Raw genomic sequence first — 18087 nt, 5'->3', positions numbered from 1 at the left:
AACCTTGCTCTTGTGTGGACGCACAGTGATCCATCTGGGACACCAATAACCAACTCGCTCACTCGCTGCTTTTGTCATCCACTTCTAAGAGATTTTTGGCTGGATGACCAGTGAGCTGTCAGTCAACGATCAACTCTTCTGATTTCACCAAGGCCAATCCACTATGAGTGACTATGCTCTGCAGTTCTGAACTCTTGCATCTACCAGCGGCTGGAATAAAGATGTCGTTCCTCACCGTGTTCAGACAAAGGATCAATTTTAACATCTACCAGCAAATGGCCATTTATAATGATGTTGTTGTGTTGGAAAATTTAATTAAAAAAGACTACACCATGGACCTCCATGCTGCATCTCCTTCACCTTCCTCACTATCTGCTACACCTCCAGCATCAGAACCAAAACAAATTGACTCAAACCAACTAATATGTAGTGACATCAGAAAATTAACAGAGGTCTCTGTTTTTACCGCGGAGCAGAGGGGCATCTGATGTCTGCCTGTCCAGTCCATCCACCATGCCTCACTGACTCTCCTCAGAAGGGAACCTGTCCTTAATTATTAAATATTCACACAATCCTGGGAAAACCACTCTGCAAAGGCAAGGTCCTGTACTGCTCACCCACCGTCACATCCCCCATCAGTTTTCTGCATCTGGAGTTCATCTCCTTTCTGATACTGGAGGGTTCAACTGCCGATATCATCCTTGAACTCCCTTGGTTAATCCAACATTACCCAAAAGTGAAGTGGAACACTGGTGAGATCCTACATTGGACTGATTATTACCTCCATTTTCATCCACAACAAGAGAGGTGGCTATCTGGTCTACTACTATTGAGAGTCCAGAGAGCTCAGAAACTCCAGAAATTCCTTCTGATTACAAGGCATTCCAGGATGTCTTTAGCAAGCAGGCCACCACGGAATTATCACTTCATCCGCCATGGGACTGTACAATTTACTTTCTGTCACCCTGGAACAGCTTCATGGGGCTAGCATCTTTTTCTTTCAACCTCATTAAGATCCGCAAGGTTGATGAATTAATGATTGCATTCGTAACACTATCAGGCCACTATACAGTAAATATCAGGCGATGCCGTATGGCCTCTCCGGGAGTACCTCCACCACTTTATGATCATGTACATCGACAACATCCTCATCTACTCCTGGAACCTGGCCAAACATTGCCACCACAAGACACAGATCCTTCAGAAATTGAGAGAGCACCATCTGTATTTAAAACTGGAGAAGTGTGAGTTTCACTGAGAGACCATCCAATTACATCATCGACCACCATAGCATTCACACTGACCAGACAAAGGTGCAAACCATCAAAGATTGGCCTCAACCTACCACCATCAAGAAATTAAACGTTTCCATGATTTCGCCAGTTTCTATCACCAATTCATCTCCATCTTCTGCAAAATCTTCACCCCTCAGCTCACTCCTCAGAAATAAGCCCAAGTCTCTGTCCTGGAAGCCAGACGCCATCAACGCTTTCCACCAGCTCAAAGAAGCCTTTTGCACCACTCCTACTCTGGCACACTCAGATTCACAACTCTCTTTCGTAATTGAAGTAGGAGTAGGAGCAGTCCTATCCCAGTGTCATGTAGAGTCTCCAATCCTCCATTCATGTGTCTTTTAGACTCCAAAAAAACTATATCCGGTGGAGCAAAACTATGACATTGCTCACCCGGAGCTATCAAACTTGCCCTAAGGAGTGGCGACACTGGCTGAAGGGAGCCAACCACCCTTTTGAGTTCATAACTGATCACCGTAATCTGGAATATCTCTGAGATTCTAAATGACTCAACCCCCAACAAGCCCGCTGGGTTTTGTTCTTCAACTGCTTACACTTCAGAGTCACTTACCTGGCTGGCACAAAGAACCAAAAAGCAGATAGACTCTTCCATCTCCATCTCTCTGAAGACAGTTACTCTCCCTTGGAACACATATTCCCTCTAGGCATTATTTTGAGTCCAATCCAGTTGTCCCTAGATGACCAGATCACTGAAGCCACTCGCTCTGAACCTGTTCCCCATGGAGGTCCAGAAGGGAATGTTAATGTTAACTCAATACATTCATCTCTGGGCTCTGGACACCCAGGCAGCCAGTAAACCCTCTTGCTCCTTCAAAATCGCTACCGGTTGTTCAACAGTGCCCGGGGAAGTCTTCCAACACTCTCCAGTACCATCCGGGTCAAAAGGTCTTTCTTTCACCAGGAACATTCATCTCTGGTTGCCTAGTCGTAAAATGAGTCTCCGCTACACAGGTCCCTGAACCATTAGCAGGCAGATAAATTATGTCACGTACAAGCCTGACTTACCTTCTCACTAGCCTAATGCACCTATCTTTCACGCCTCTCTCCTCAAACCATTCACTAACCTCCCACAGGGTCTGGAGATTCTGGCCTACCTCATCCTCCAGAAATTGATGAGGAACATCACATCTACCAAGTCAACACCGTTCTTGACTCCCAGTGATGAGGCGTGCTGCATGATGCATTTTGGAAACAGGAGATGAGCCCCTTTTCTAATGCACCACCTAGCTTGATAAAGCCCTTCTCAAAGACTTACTATTTTATTTGGGTAACACACATATTCTGAATGCCTTCGGAAGAATTTGAATGAGCCATTTTAATCTAGATTCACAGTGAGATTAATCTAGATTTAAAAAATTAATCTATGCCCACCACTAATATATATATATATATATATATATATATATATATATATATATATATATATATATATATATATATATATGTATATATACACAGTTGCAATCAAACTTATTCAACCCCCTTGACTTGCAAGACATTTTGCTGTGGAGAACAACATTTTATGAAATCAATTCAACAAAGGCATCAGTAAAGTGTTAGAGAACGTTTGTTAATACACATTTGAGTGATTCTGAGAATGAAACATTGATGAATCATGATACAATTCAAATTGGCTCTAAACATTCATGTTCAAAATTATTCAACCCCCTTCGTGCAGAATCTTTTATTCTTTAAAATCATCAATAAACGCTGTCTGTAAGTGTTTAGATGCTTCTGTCACCTCTCTACTACAGTCTTGGCCCATTCCTCACCTGAAAAAGCTTCCAGATCACTGATAATCTTTGGTTTTCACATTGCCACTGCTTTCTTTAAATTCAACCAGGTATTTGCAATGAGAATTAAGCCTGAAGACTGAACAGGTCACTACAAGTACATTCTATGTCTGATCCCTGAACCAAGCAGTAGTAAATTTGGATGTGTACTTTGGGATGACTGTCCTGCAGGAAAGTCCATTGATCATCAGCTTCAGTCTTTGCTCCAAAGGCATCACAATTCTTGTCAAAATGGCCTGATACTTCAAAGAATTCATGACGTCCTTCATACAGTCATAATTTCCACTTCCTTCTACAGTAAAGAAACCCCATAACAGGACTGATCCACCTCCAAGTTTGACGATGGAGATGTTCTTCTTCTGCTTATGATCTTTGCCTTTTTTGCAGCAGACATAGCGCTGATCCATGGGTCCAAAAAGTTCCAGTTTGGTCACATCACTCCATAAAACATTCCTCCAGAGCTCCACAGGTCTACACAAATGAATTTTATCAAGTTCAAGTCTGCCTTTTGTTCTTCTTGATCAAGAGTGGTATTCATCAAGATGTCTCAACATGAAGGCCATACTTGTCTAATGTTCTCCTTACACACTGCATTGAAATGGTTTTCCTCCTTTCATCGGGTCATCTTGCAAGTCTTTGGCTGTACATTGGAGGTTTTTCTCAGTTGCTCTGATTAAACATTTTATGATATTGTGCTTTTTCTTCAACACCCTCAAAGGTTTTCTGGTAAAACACACTTTAAGCTAAGGAATAAGGATGAGAGCTGTGTCTCTAGGAACTTTCAATATCTTGGAAATCTTCATATAGCCTTAGCCTTTCTAAAGTAATACAATATTTATTCTCTTTAGCTTTTGTGAGATCTCTGTTGACATTTTTGCTACTCAACTTCAACACATGCATGGGCTAACTGTATGTGTAACAGCTCAAATTAATTTTGTTTTAATAGAGTTTCTCAAGGCTTAATTGTGTTTTATTCCTCACCATGCAAATAAGTGATTTAAAAACAGCAATGTTGAATAGGGGTTAAATAATTATGACATAACAATATTATTAAAAAATCTTATAACTCAAAAATATATCATTATATATTGACAATATCACTTTTAATATGCCAGTGAACTGTTATAGATGCAATTTTTATTTTATCCTGGATCTTCAGAAAAGCTTGTATTTGTAAAGTACTGCAGTCTCTGAGGGGTTGAGTAATTTTGATTGCAACTGTATATATTTATTTTATTTTTTTGTGATAAGGGATCATATGAGACTCAGACCCCCATAGTGACTAGCTACAATATGTGCAGTCACCATCATTTACAGGAACATTTCAGTCCCTGTCACATCCCTCTCCTCGTGAGCTGTCATATGATCCAGAAGGAAACTGCTATTAACCCACAGGCATATTTAGTGTTCCTGTAGTACAACTGGAACTCCTATGGTACAACTATCATCTGAACATCAGTGTCGGACATACTGATTGCTAGTACAGCATGAAAAACCTAAATCTGCTCTTCGCAGATTTCACAGTGATAAACAGTGTGACTTTACCTTGCTGGAATGGCTCTTATAAAAAATACAATAAAAAAATAATAATATATATAATGATAATCTAAATTAAAATGCTAAAAAATACCAAAATAAATTAAAATAAATAATAATAATAATGAAATCTAAAGGGGTTGATTTCCAATCCCCTCTTCTTCTGTTTTGAAATGAATACATAATCATTCTTTTCTTATAACTAATGTATCTATTCTGGAATTTATGTTACAAGCAATGTCTGTATCTGGTGTCTGACAGATTACTGAGGGTTTGACTCATGTCAGGAATGCAGTAGCAGTGTTCCCTCATTTAGCCAGGCTTCCAGAGAATAAATATGTATTTGTTTTGTAATAATTTGTCTGAATAATTATGTAATCAAACTATATATTTTATAGAAAAGGGGTTATCAGTTTGAACTTTGTTCTTTTTTTATTTTATTTTATTATAATAGCTGTATGAGACATGTGAAGACCAACACAACTGAACTGCGGTGAATTGGGGGGAAGTCGTGGCCTAATGGTTATATACTCGTAATCCAAAGGCTGTGAGTTCGAGTCTCGGGTCAGCAGGAATTGGAGGTGGGGGGAGTGAATGTAAAGCTCTCCCTCCACTCTCAATATCATGACTGACGTGCCCTTGAGCAAGTCACTGAACCCCAACTGCTTCCTCGGCCCCGCAGCATAAATGGCTGCCCACTGCTCCGTGTGTGTGTTTACTGCTGTGTGTGTGCACTTTGGATGGGTCAAATGCAGAGCATGAATTCCAAGTATGGGTAACTAGATTTGGCTCTATGTCACTTTCACTTTCACATGCATCTACTAACTCTCACATATGCCTAATGTTTATGATTCTTTTTTATGGTTTATAGCACCATCAATTGCGATATGTTAATTAAGTTTGTATTTTTATATTATAATTTTCATATAATCTGCAGTTTGTGCACCGATTAAAGATTAAAGATGCACTGATTAATCTATTTTAGTAGCTCTGGCCTAACTATAATAGCAAACATCAGTCCTGAGTCTTCAAATGTTTTAAATTTTTGTGTAAGAGTAACAAATGTTCATAGACAAGTGAAGGAGGCAGGAACCGGTGAACATTTAAATACAATTTAATAACAAAATAAACATAAAACTGAAAATAGCGCAACAGCCCCTCATGGATGATAGCCGTGGACAAACCGAACCACAATAAGATAAATAGTCCAGGCTTAGTACTCTCTTGTCCTTTACTGTCGTTACTTCTCCATTTATCCTTCCAGAGCTCCTCCGTGGGAACCAAGACCGGTGAGTGTCACAGGTGTCGCTCATTATCATCCACTCCACCAGCCTTGCTCCATTCCCACGAGACTGCACTCTCACAACCAACCCCATACCCCCCCACCCCACCCCCCCAGACGAGGCAAGAGAAAATGTTGACGAATGAGGATGAGGAGAGACATAGACAAGAGAGGGAAAATAGGAAAAAAATATATATATATATATTTACAGTTCCCAGACACACTGCTGCTCCTCCCTCAACCAACTCACTCCAGCCAAGCACCTCAAGCGTCCATGGTGGCAGACTGCTCCTATGTGCTCGATGCCACCATGGATTCCCCACACTGGTGAGAGCTCTCTGACCGCGTGTCTCTCCTTGCTCCTGGGTTTCAGCACCAATGCTGAACAGTAAACTTTGAAGAGTCAGCTTTGCGAACATATGTCGATCGTGTATCTCATCAGAAAGACTGTTGCGTAGCAGCCTTTTTTATTTTGTGTATGTCATTTGTGTCTTCATGCCAAAAATGGGGGGTGACCCCAAACAGATTAACAGAACTATGACAGAACTATTGTTTATCTGCAACTAACAACTCATTAACAACAACTTTCAAGTATTTAATGCATAACAAAGAGATGCATCTATTCAACCTTTAGTGCATGATGACGAGGGAGATATATAGACTGTCACATGTTAATGCCTGCTGAATGGGCTCCATGTTTTAGGCTTAGCGCTAGTAGCTGCTGCTACAGCTTCACCACCATTACAACTTTGCAAGTGAGATATAAGATTTGTTGAGTTAAAGCTTGACGCCTTTCCCCTCCTCTCGGAATAATTGCTGAACATGATTTGCAAATAGTAATAGCATTGTCCTCTGAAGCCACAGAGAAAAACATCCAGATTGGTGAAGACAAGTTCACAGATGATGACATAATGAGCAAACATACTTTATCGGATCTATTTATATGATTTAATTTATTTATCAGAGCAATAAAAATTACGTTATTTTCACCTATATCGCCCAATAATTCATCTGTCCGATAAATATTGTGCATCCCTAAACTAATGGCATATTTTCAGGGGCTGTTTAGGAATATGAAAGGCATGTGACCATGCCAAAGGAACAGTCTGCAGGAGAATCAACAGCTGCCCAGATGAGAAGTGCCCTCACAAGGTTTTGACTTGCCTACCACCCTTACAATAGTTGATAACGAATTGAACTTAGTGTCTCCAAAATATTGTCTTTGAGAAAAGAACATCATGTTTGGATGTTGTTAGAATTATCTGTTCTGTTAACCTATCAGAACTTGTAGAAATGACATCAATATGACTATAAGTAATAGTGTTTCTTCATTATAAGTTGAGTCTGGCTCCTCTAACTATGGCCTTTGGAAGTGTGGAGAACTCTATCTTCAGCAGAGATGTATAGTAACGAAGTAGAACTACTTCACTACTGTACTTAAGTACTAAAAGGCGGTATCTGTACTTTACTAGAGTATTATTTTTTTCTCCTACTTCCACTTTTACTTCAGTACATATTTTCGATGAGTTTAAAGGAGCATTTCACCCGTGGGAACATTGATCTTCATTGAAAGTGGGTCATATATGTAGTCGAAATCTATTAAAACTTTTGAATTTGGTGCCTTTTTGACCGAGTTATTACAGAAAGTAACTTTAGGGCTCATTTGTATGTAAAACCACAACTCCCACAATGCAACACATTTGCACAGCTCCACAAGCCACTCCCACTAATCCAGAACACCGCTGTTAGGCGATATTGTCTACAAGACATTGAGGACACAGTTAGCGATGTATGGTATTTACGTGCCACAGTAGTAAACAATGCCACAGTAAGCTTTTTGTGCATTAAAAAAGGTACTGCACAAACAGTTTACAGTTGACGTTACGTAACTTATTAACCGGGAATCATTTCGTGATAATAATGCTTGAAGAAATTGTTTACATTTCACGAAATGAATAATAAATAAAATTGAAACACTTATTTTACAGTTAGACGTCCATTTGTCCCTGCAGGCTTCGGCTTCCAGTTTACCTTCGGAATTCTGAAGTATGTCTCCAGGACGCCTCTGTCCATATGCGGGGCGAAACTAGGATGGTTCACAACGCAAACATCCATGTCCTTGTCTGCCTCAGACATTTCTTCGAGGAGAAATTGGCATCTTTCAAATTCTTGCAGCAGACAGACTCGAGCTCTGTGTCCGTAGGCGCACAACGAGAGCACAGGCACCACCAATCCGCACCAGCTAGAGCACGCCCGGGCTCCTCGGACGCGACAGGCAGGTCTCCAGCCTCGGCTGCAGCCACCGCCTCCTGTTCCTCCATCAGCCTCAGCTGCTCTGCGCTATATTGTGGCTCGTATAGATAGCCACGAACATCTGTTTCGAGCAACAGACTTTGAAAATCCTCTTCTTCCGTATCATGAGTTCTTTCTCCAGACATTCTCGTAAATCTGACTCCATAAGCGCTTGTTAGCTTAGCTACATAGCTTCCAAACAAGATGGCGGATTTTCATTGTCGTTTCTGTAAGTTTAGTCCCACCCACTGATCTGTAATAGGCCTGTAGGGTGAGTGGCTCCCATCCCCTGGAATAATAATAAGCTAGTGTCTGTAGTCTCTACACTTTTCAATGAATTTTGACTTCCTGCTTATTATGACGCAAAATGACGATTTTTACGTCATAATAAGCAGGAAGTAAGACACTTAAATCCTTATTTCTCCCATCTCAGGGAAAAACAAAGGAAAAATCCATGATCATTATAATATATGACTGGGTTTCTAACAATACAAAGCTAAATGCAAATGGGTGAAGTGATCCTTTAATACTTTTACTCCGATATTTTTTTATGTGCTGCATCGTTACTCTTTACAATTATAAAAATGTTACGAATCATTCCATTACAAACAGAACTGTAGATGGCAGGTTTGATGAAGCTGGCACATCATTGAGCGAATTGGGAAGACTGCGCGTGCTGACTGAACTGCTGTGAAGAGAGAGATGAACACCGAGCCGAGCCAGATAATGACTCGTTCACGAGTCAAGAACCATTTGCATCGGTTTTCGAATCACCAGTAGTTCTTTCTGACAGTTCGATTCAATAATCCAGGTGAAGAAAACAGTTCACCGGTTCTTTTGCGCTCGACGTTATGGCGTCATTGGCATTGACTGCAAGCCTTCGGTTTACCTGGGCTCATAACATTAGCACAGAATCAGTTCAGAATCAATCACCAAAAGAATCAGTTCGGTTCATGCGCTCTGTGTGTCGGTTTGCTTTCACGCTGAATCACAGATGCGCAGTATCATCAGCTCCTCGATATCACAAACTGCTTTGTTTTGAACTGTCTTACAACAGACACGGAAGAGAAGACAATGCTGAATAAAGTCGTAGTTTTTGCTATTTTTGGACCAAAATGTATTTTCGATGCTTCAAAAAATTCTAACTGACCCTCTGATGTCACATGGACTACTTTGATAATGTTTTTCTTACCTTTCTGGACATGGACAGTAGCCTATACCATACACACAGCTTCAATGGAGGGACTGAGAGCTCTCGGACTAAATCTAAAATATCTTAAACTGTGTTCCAAAAATAAACGGAGGTCTTACGGGTTTGAAACAACATGAGGGTAAGTTATTAATGACATAATTTTGCAAATTGGGCGAACTAACCCTTTAATCTGTTTTTTGTTTACAAAAAGTTACAGTCAAAGGAATTGTGATTGTCCTTTAGGTTAATCATTTGAAATAGTAAAAACAATATGTTCAAACTTTTGAATACTTTCTTTAATAACTACATAACACAATACTTGTACTTTTACTTTCAGTACTTAAATTTTCAAATAGACTACTTGCAATACTTAAGTACAAAAAATGTTGAATACTTTAGTACTTCTACTTAAGTGTGGTGCTTAAAGAGCACTTCAACTTCTACTCAAGTCATTTTTTGATAGAGCACTTGTACTTTTACTCAAGTCTGTGTCTCTAGTACTTTATACATCTCTGATCTTCAGTAAACTCTCTGTCAACTGACTGATCTTCAAATTTATTTCCTGGTCTTCATTGAGCATATTGGTCTCTCTATGGAGTTTAACTTTAATTTAACTGTAATACAAAACACACATGAAATAAAAATATAAACTACAAATAACAGTTTATTTTTTTCTTATAAACTCACTTAATTTCGATAATAAAAAGAAGAAAGAAAAATGTCACAAGTTCTGGCCACCATATCAAAAATATATGTTATTTATATTGCCCCCCCCCCTCCCCCCAAAAAAAGTGAACAGCGTGATTTAAATAACTAATTTGACAATTGAAAAAAAGGGGAATAACCTCAACAGCCTGAAATTAAAACGGTGCGGCAAATTCAAATTACCAGCCCTTAGAAGAAGATAATATGGCTGGCAAGGGTAATGCTGCCAATGGCAAGATGCTTTCCAGATGGGACTATTATTAATGGTCTTATTAGAAAAAGCAGAGCGGGCTGTCTTGCTGCAGCCGAATCTTTGTAACTAGTGTTGACAAGATCCGCAAGCTTCATTTCAAACCAAATCAGCTGGTGAATGTTTGTTGTCTCTCTCCCTCCTCCTCAGCGTGGAGAGTGAGACATCAACAGAGACACATCAGAAGTGGCAGCTAGCGCCTATGTCTGTCTGTAAAAATCTGGAGTCCCTAGATGGAAAGAAGGAAAGGATTAAAAAAAGAAAAAAGAAAAGGCAGATGGAGAAAAAACCTGGGCTGCCTCTATAGCTTAGATCTTTGATGTGTCATATCAGAAGATCTGGATCTTGTTTTTACCATGTGTTTTTAACCTATTGATGACTGGATCCCAGTATAAAACATCCCATGTGACACATTGAAAGGTTAAATCCAAATCTAAATTCATTCAGCATGAAGACAGCTTTAAGATATGCCTATAGTTAAGAATTCTTCCAGGATCTTCAGGATTATAAATGAAAGGCATCAAACACATTTAAGGTTTATTATTGGATTATACGTTAGGGCTTCTCTATTTGTTGAAGCATTAGTGGAAGGGATGATCATTGCAAATGATCAAATGTATGCAACACTGATGTAAAGAATTGTATTATTAAAAATAAGGAACAAGTGGTGAAGTGAATTGTCTGGTTCTGGTATTATTCTTCTTATTTTTTTAATTATTATTATAATTTGTTTTTCTTTTTATATAATCAATTCTGAATAAGATAGTATCATACAACAATAATGTTTTATATATATATATATATATATATATATATATAGTATGCTTGAAATAAAATTTAGTGAAAAGAGTAGCAACATCAAGCAGAGTGTGCAACATTAGCTCAAATGGCATTCCTGTTGTGTGTCTCAGCTGGATGGCTTTCATGTTGATAGAGACAATGGCTTACTCAACCCACTGTGGCACTGATGAGTAAAGCCTTCTGGGATATGAATAGACTCCAATGCTTGTCAATTTCTGCTTTGGAAGCAACGATGTAGTATTGATTGGTCATTGATCTTCAGTCAAGGGAGAATGAATCTAGATAGCATGGTGTAGCTACTGCCATTTGTCCTTAAACAATCATCGCTGTGAAGAACCGATTCAAGCTATTAGGGCTGAAACGATTCCTCGAGTAACTCGATTACAAAAAATTATCGAGGCAAATTCCTCTGCCTCGAAGCCTCTTTTAATGTATTTTAAATCACACGTCAGGATCTTTCGCCATGATTTTTTTAATGTGACACAATGCGTTTACGTCACCCACAAAGCGGAAAGAGACACAAGGGCTGCGTCCGAAATCTCATACTGCAAGGAGTCAGCAGTGTTTTGATTTGAGGGCGCGGGCAAACGTAAAGAGAAAGTTGTGGCCTGTGTCCATTGCAAGATAGAGCTAACATACCACAACTACGGCCCTATGATTTCCGTGATGCAGAAAACGCAGATGGAATCGCGGAATCCAGTCTTAAAAATGGAATTTACAGTTTAACGCGGAATGGCATGGAAATTTGCCACATTTTGAATGAATTTATCAAAAATAGGTCATTGCACTTACATCAAATCATGATATGGACTAATATCTGTAAATATTAAGCCAGAACAGTCTATTTAAATATGAATCCTGCATGCTTAGCGTATTTCTGTGCAGAAGCGCGACTTCCTTTGTCACACGCACTGAAGTAGATAGCTACAGCCCTACAAGCTATTAATCAACCATTTTCCTATTCTGTACTAGCCAGTACTGAGAGGGTTAAAACTGATTCTAAGAATGAAATAAACACAAAATTAAGCACTGAACCAAAGCCTACAAATATGATATAAAAAAGCTGTTGCTGAGGCCATACCCTTTCAAAAGGTACAAAACCATACCATTATCAAACATGCATTGCGGAAGTCAATATGACATTTATTCTGTTCCTCTCTCAGTTCACAGTCACACTTTTATGTTTTATTGAATTTTTAAAGGCAAAATGGCAAAAATGGAAGTCAGTTCTGCAGATGTAATTCTCCAATTCATACGCAAATGCTGCCTAGTACTCAAAACCTGAAAAATTTGTATTATGACATTAAGCTCTGGACTCTTCCAGTATCAATCAGGTGTGAAACTATTCACTATTATTCAACTTTATTATTAAAAATAAACTTCCAAAAAAAGGCCTTTTTATCAATGCATGACAAAGTATTTTTTAAAGTATAAAATCCAAACATCAGTCACAATAAATTAATTACATAAACTCTGGACTAGAACCAACAGTGTGCACTGGCTTATTAAGCTCTGACATTTAGCCAAATGATCTAAACTAATTCTTTTAAATCTTGGCTCAGGGAGATAATAATGATTGGTAAGAGAAAAAGAGATGCGTGTCTGAGTGTGACAAGAAAGCCTAGATCCATGCAACTCATGTTCTCTCTCTTTTTTTTCCCTCTTAGATGAGAGATGAAGACGAGAGAGGTGACATTTGGAATTTGAATGTCACAACCGGAGAAAAATGGCCCTTTTTCGCACGCTTGAGATAAATTGATCTGATAAGGACAGCGCTGCATGCATTAGTGGTCTTTAACCGGGCATTTAGTGTGTCTGAGACGATGTGGAGGAGTAGGAAAAGGAGGCACTGGGGTTAAGGTCTAAGATCACATTGCACAGACAGGCCCTGGAAATGTCAAGGTGCAATTTACAAAAGTCGAGTCAATGGAGAGGCGAGCAGGTCTGTGCACCACAATACGCAAAAAGAGCTAATCTCTTCCTTTACTTACACTATAAGAAATCTGTGTTTTATTCAGCTTAATAAATGTAATATCTGAGCAAGAGGGATGGCAGATGTCCAGGGTGTCAATGCAACGCAGGTGGAACCAATACAACCAATTCAAAAATGACAAAATAAATGACAAGATAATATTTGTATGACCTTGATCAGATGAAAGGAACAAGAAAACAGGCAGACACACATACACGCACATATAAATACCGTTGCTGGCAGCACAAAGCCTAAAACCTGCTCCTTTCTCTCTCTTTGAAGAGCCATTGAAGTGTTGAAAGTATAAAGAGAGTAACCTCAAAGATTCGGCTCCACTATAAAATCAATAAGTGCACTCGAATGATAGCAGCACAAACAGGGCAGCGGGCATTAATGGGCCTCTGTTACAGCACACAATTACTATTTACATAGCACTTCCTGACACACACACACACACACACACACCAGTGTAGCTTCAGTGCTGCTGTAACATGCTTTAATCTGTGGCTCTCTGGAGAAAGAAATGCAGACGCATATGCCTATATTTCCAATATAGTGCAACTTTGTTCTGAGCAAAAGAACAAAACTCTGACTAAGCCACGTGACTGCATCAGAATGGAAGACAAACACACACAGCTTAAGAACAGTCAGCAGTCAACAGTCAGCTACAAGAATTGTGTGCCATTCAGAAGTGAATCGAGATTACTTTTATATTCCCGTTAAATTCCTGAATTTAGAATTAGGTTGCAAAAGTACGCAGAACTCCAATTCGAATTTGAATGTAAGGAACTCACATAACTGTAAAGTAAAAAAGCAAAGTAGTAAAGCAGTGTTATGTTGTTAAGTAAAACAAAAAAAAAACTATTAAAACAATATTTTAGTAGTTGAAATTAAACTGAAATAAAATAAAATATAAATATTAGATACTTAAACTTAAAAGTTCAAAATGTTGACTCTCACGACGTGTTAAACTGTAATTAAGAATATAAAAATGCTAATACAAATAACAAAAGCACATAATAAAACGACTTAAACAAAAATTTAAATTAGACATGAAAATATAAAAATAGAAGCATTTTTAAAAAAAATTACATTTTAGGCATTTGGGGGGAAAAGTTTATCCACAGAAACTTAATTACATTCAAGGTACACATTTTATCATGTCAAACACTTCCTGTAATTCGAACCCTTTACCTTATTGTTGCTATCATTTACTGTTTGAGCTAGATGGATGATAAACAACAATTATTAATTAAATATTATGTTAATATTATTATGTTTTGAATTTATGAAGTTTATTTAATTCAAATTTAGTCAAATTAAAAGAGATATAGGCTACGTATTAAATTCTGAATTTTGTCTAACCCTGGTAATAACAGTTATATAAATTCCATCCATTGTTTCTCTGCTTCTCTAACAGAAGTACAATTCATTTAAAGGATTACACACACTTTATCATCTACCATTTTGACCGCTGACAGGCATATATGAAAACCTAACCGATGTCTGAGGAAGAGGTGGTTAAAAAAGCCCTTGTAAAACACTTAAGCACCACTCTGGACTGATTAGAGGAGAGCTTGAGAACATTGCTATCTTACAGCGATCTGATGATGTGCAAGATGACAGCTGAGCAAGAGCAGTCCGTCAAAAAGTGGCATTTGAGATTCAGATACGAGTACGAGGAGGAAAGAAGACTGAACTTATTCAGTCTTCTTTTAAATGTATTTTTAAGGGCTTTGAAGAGTTCTGCAATGAATGTTCCTGCAAAATGAGATAAAGATAAGCATTTGAAGTTTCTAAGAAATTCTAATGCTACAGTATATAGCATAAAAGAGCAGACTGTTCTTATATGGCTGTGCAATAGATAAATATATTGTGAGGTTATGTAGGGTCATCTTTGCATGCATACTAATTGGACATTAGCATCAGTGTTAATCACAGGACAGGACTTTTGTTCAAGTGAACTGCAAACCCTCAATTTCCATTTTTATATGTTCACATTGGAAAAAAACTGTCTCCAGATCTATTGCGTAATTTGTGATGGTTAAAACTGAGAAAACAGTGACCTGTTAAATAGCCGCTTTCCATCCCAGCTCAGGAAAAAAATAAGGATGACTCATAACTGGATAAAAAGTTTTAAATGTCGTGCAAGTCAACTCAGAATGATTGAGTGTTCTCTCTTCTGCACATCCCACACAAATACGCTCCCTTCCTCTCTCTTTTCACAACACAGTCACTTGTTCTTGTAATGTTTGTATTCAAAATACTGCCATTTAACTATTTTCCTATGTGAATGACCATTGTGAACTGCGAGTGTAAACAGAAGGGAGGAGTTACAGGCACACGAAGGGGGGAAATGGAGCAGGTGCAATGAGACACCAGCATTGCAGTCCTGTCTCTTAGATACAGTAGGTGAGACCCAGGTGTGTTGTAATGTAGGGTAAATTTGGCTGACCATAATCATGCATGCCCAGCTCTGTGGTGTTTATACATTTTCTCTGTAAAACTATAAAATATTTACTGGACAAAACACAATTTTAGGGTAAGAAGTTACATTCTACATCTGGTTTAAGTTTGCATCTGTTACATCTGTTTGTTGGTGATCATAGCAATGAATGTTAATGAAAATGTCTGTACAACAGATTGTCCCTGGGGCAGTACTCTAAAACATACACCCACTTTACCTTTAGTACATCACTTAAGATATGTTTTTTTATCTTTTTATTTTTTTTTAAATCATTGTTATCATCAGTTCATCATCAGAACCACCAGGGTCCTCTTGTTCTGACATCCACACAAGTTGTTGACAAGGAGGGTAGCACTACTATTCAATATACTTCTACTGGATCCACAAAGGTGGCACAAAATTGGACAAAGTCAGAAGTACGAGAGTGACCAATATGCAATCACATGTTTTAATTTTTTTTAACATGTGCTTTGTATGTATTTCTGCATTTGTTTGCAATTTTGTTTGAATTTAAATTTTTCCTATGAGCCTATCTTTACCTTTTTGAATAAAATAAAACTGGGTTGGGATTGGATTGGGAATTGTATTTCTGAGCAAATGCATGTGATTTCCACAAATTCATGCACAGAAGCATGCTTTTAGTTGGTGTAACAACCCACCCGGCAATGCCAACAACAGCTTTATTTACAGTTGTATAAACAAATGCAACATTTCTAAACTACTTGAATATGAAACAGACAAATATGGGAATATCATATCAGTGGTTTAGAGATAAGAGCAAAAAACACTGAGTTATAGACACTGAGTTGTTTTACAACATTACCCAGTCTTCCCTACCTTATGGGTACCCAGTTTGTATGATGCTGAGCATAAGACTGGCTACAGAACTCCGGAATGACAGTAAACACAACGTTTATAATCTACCCTGCACAAATCAAAACAAACTATAATATTCCAAATTGCTGGCACAACTGTCATTAGCCACCTGTATAAATCTGTAATGCTCTGACCAAACTTAAAGACTGAATGCGATTAGCGTCTCATTTGCAACCAATACATTCAATATGCACACACACTGTGCACATGAGTATAGTAACAACCTATTAATCACAATTCATTGTAACTCACCTTGGTTTGAATGGCCGGGGTCCGACAAAACCAATCCGGGTAAAGCAAACATGAAGAATAATCTTTGAAAAGTCATTTTTCTATCCAGTTGTGCACGTAAGTCGATGACAGTTTCTAAAGAAAAGAGTCCGAGACAAAATATCCAGTCACAAAATGTATGTAACTATTGTAAACGGTTTTGCGCGTCAACCGCCTCGTTCCCCGCACCGCGAAAACGCGGACACAAAGCGACAGATATGCCAGCCCATTACGCACAACTATCGGCGGCACTTAAAAAACTTACAGAATTTACATAAATAGGATAGAGATTGTGAGATAACTTATCCCTAATGCTGTAAGGCTATCAGCACCTGAAATAATGAACTAGACTAAGTGTGTTCTCCAGTCGTCAGTATCCATAAACGGGCTTTCCGCTTCTTTATGTGTTATACGCGTTTCTCTTCTTGGCACTATGTGCCGTCGACACGAGCCTGTATTACGCGCTTAAACTAGCCGAATCAGTCTCGCGCACGCACACAGACCTGGCACGAGAGCTTCCAAGTAGACGACGCGTTCTTGAGGTGAAAAGCCCATGAGTTTTGCGGATCTGGAAGGAAGACAAGCTCATCAGCACTAGAGGGTGTTCGTTTCCACACTGTGCCGTGCCGTCCCTCTCTTCTGTCAAGGCTAGTGAAGTCATGCGTGCTTATTTAAATCAAAGCACAGTCTTATTTGGGACCGGAACAGACTCAAGCTGCATTATTTATATGCATTAATGCTCTATGGTGCGTTTTCGTCAAGACTGAGACATCTACTGTGTGTCGACTTAATTCTACTTTTAAGATTCTGAAACATTCTTAAGCCCTTACTGTTGCAATTATTGTAATTTTAGATTATCACCCTGAACTATATTAATGCAAGATTATTATTAATGCACTAAAATATTGGCAATATTTTGTAGGAATTTACAGTAATTTATTAAAACTAAATTCGAAATTTGATTATGAAATCTATTCAGATTTTTTTTTTTTTTTTTTTGTCATAACAAAAAATGTAATGTATGTTGAATACTACTAAACCCTTTTTGGGGATTAGTGTTCCCTTTTGTCTGGAAACTTGGACCTTATTTATTTAAATTATTTTTTTCCCTATGCAGTTGATGTAATAGTGCTTCAGAACACAGTGTGGTTGCACTTTGTTACATGTAGAACAAAAACTAAATTAAATAATTGACTCTTAAGGCTGATTGGCAGTCTTTTCCTGCAACTCGCAATACTGTACATATGAGAACAGAAGATATATAATACTATAAAAAACTATTGTGGTAAGACAATTATGGTTTCTGATTATATTGTTCAGCTGGAGTTTTCAACCAAG

General features: G+C 38.3%; 1 protein-coding gene across 2 annotated transcripts in view; it reads right to left on the bottom strand.

Annotated features, from left to right (window-relative positions):
- LOC132142525 (ephrin type-A receptor 6-like) overlaps nt 1-17409 on the bottom strand; it is a 147283-nt gene extending 129874 nt beyond the window's left edge. For both annotated transcript variants that reach the window (XM_059552459.1, XM_059552460.1), the window contains exon 1: nt 16732-17409. In XM_059552459.1, the coding sequence (XP_059408442.1) occupies nt 16732-16807 (76 nt within the window). In that variant the 5' untranslated portion in view covers nt 16808-17409. The remainder of the gene's footprint in view (nt 1-16731) is intronic.
- Between the last annotated feature and the right edge of the window lie 678 nt (nt 17410-18087).

The sequence above is a fragment of the Carassius carassius genome, chromosome 6, assembly GCF_963082965.1.
Source record: "Carassius carassius chromosome 6, fCarCar2.1, whole genome shotgun sequence".
In the NCBI taxonomy this organism is placed as follows: Eukaryota; Metazoa; Chordata; class Actinopteri; order Cypriniformes; family Cyprinidae; genus Carassius; species Carassius carassius.
The sequence above is the reverse complement of the archived record's forward strand: the minus strand, read 5'-3'. Positions and strand labels throughout refer to the sequence as shown.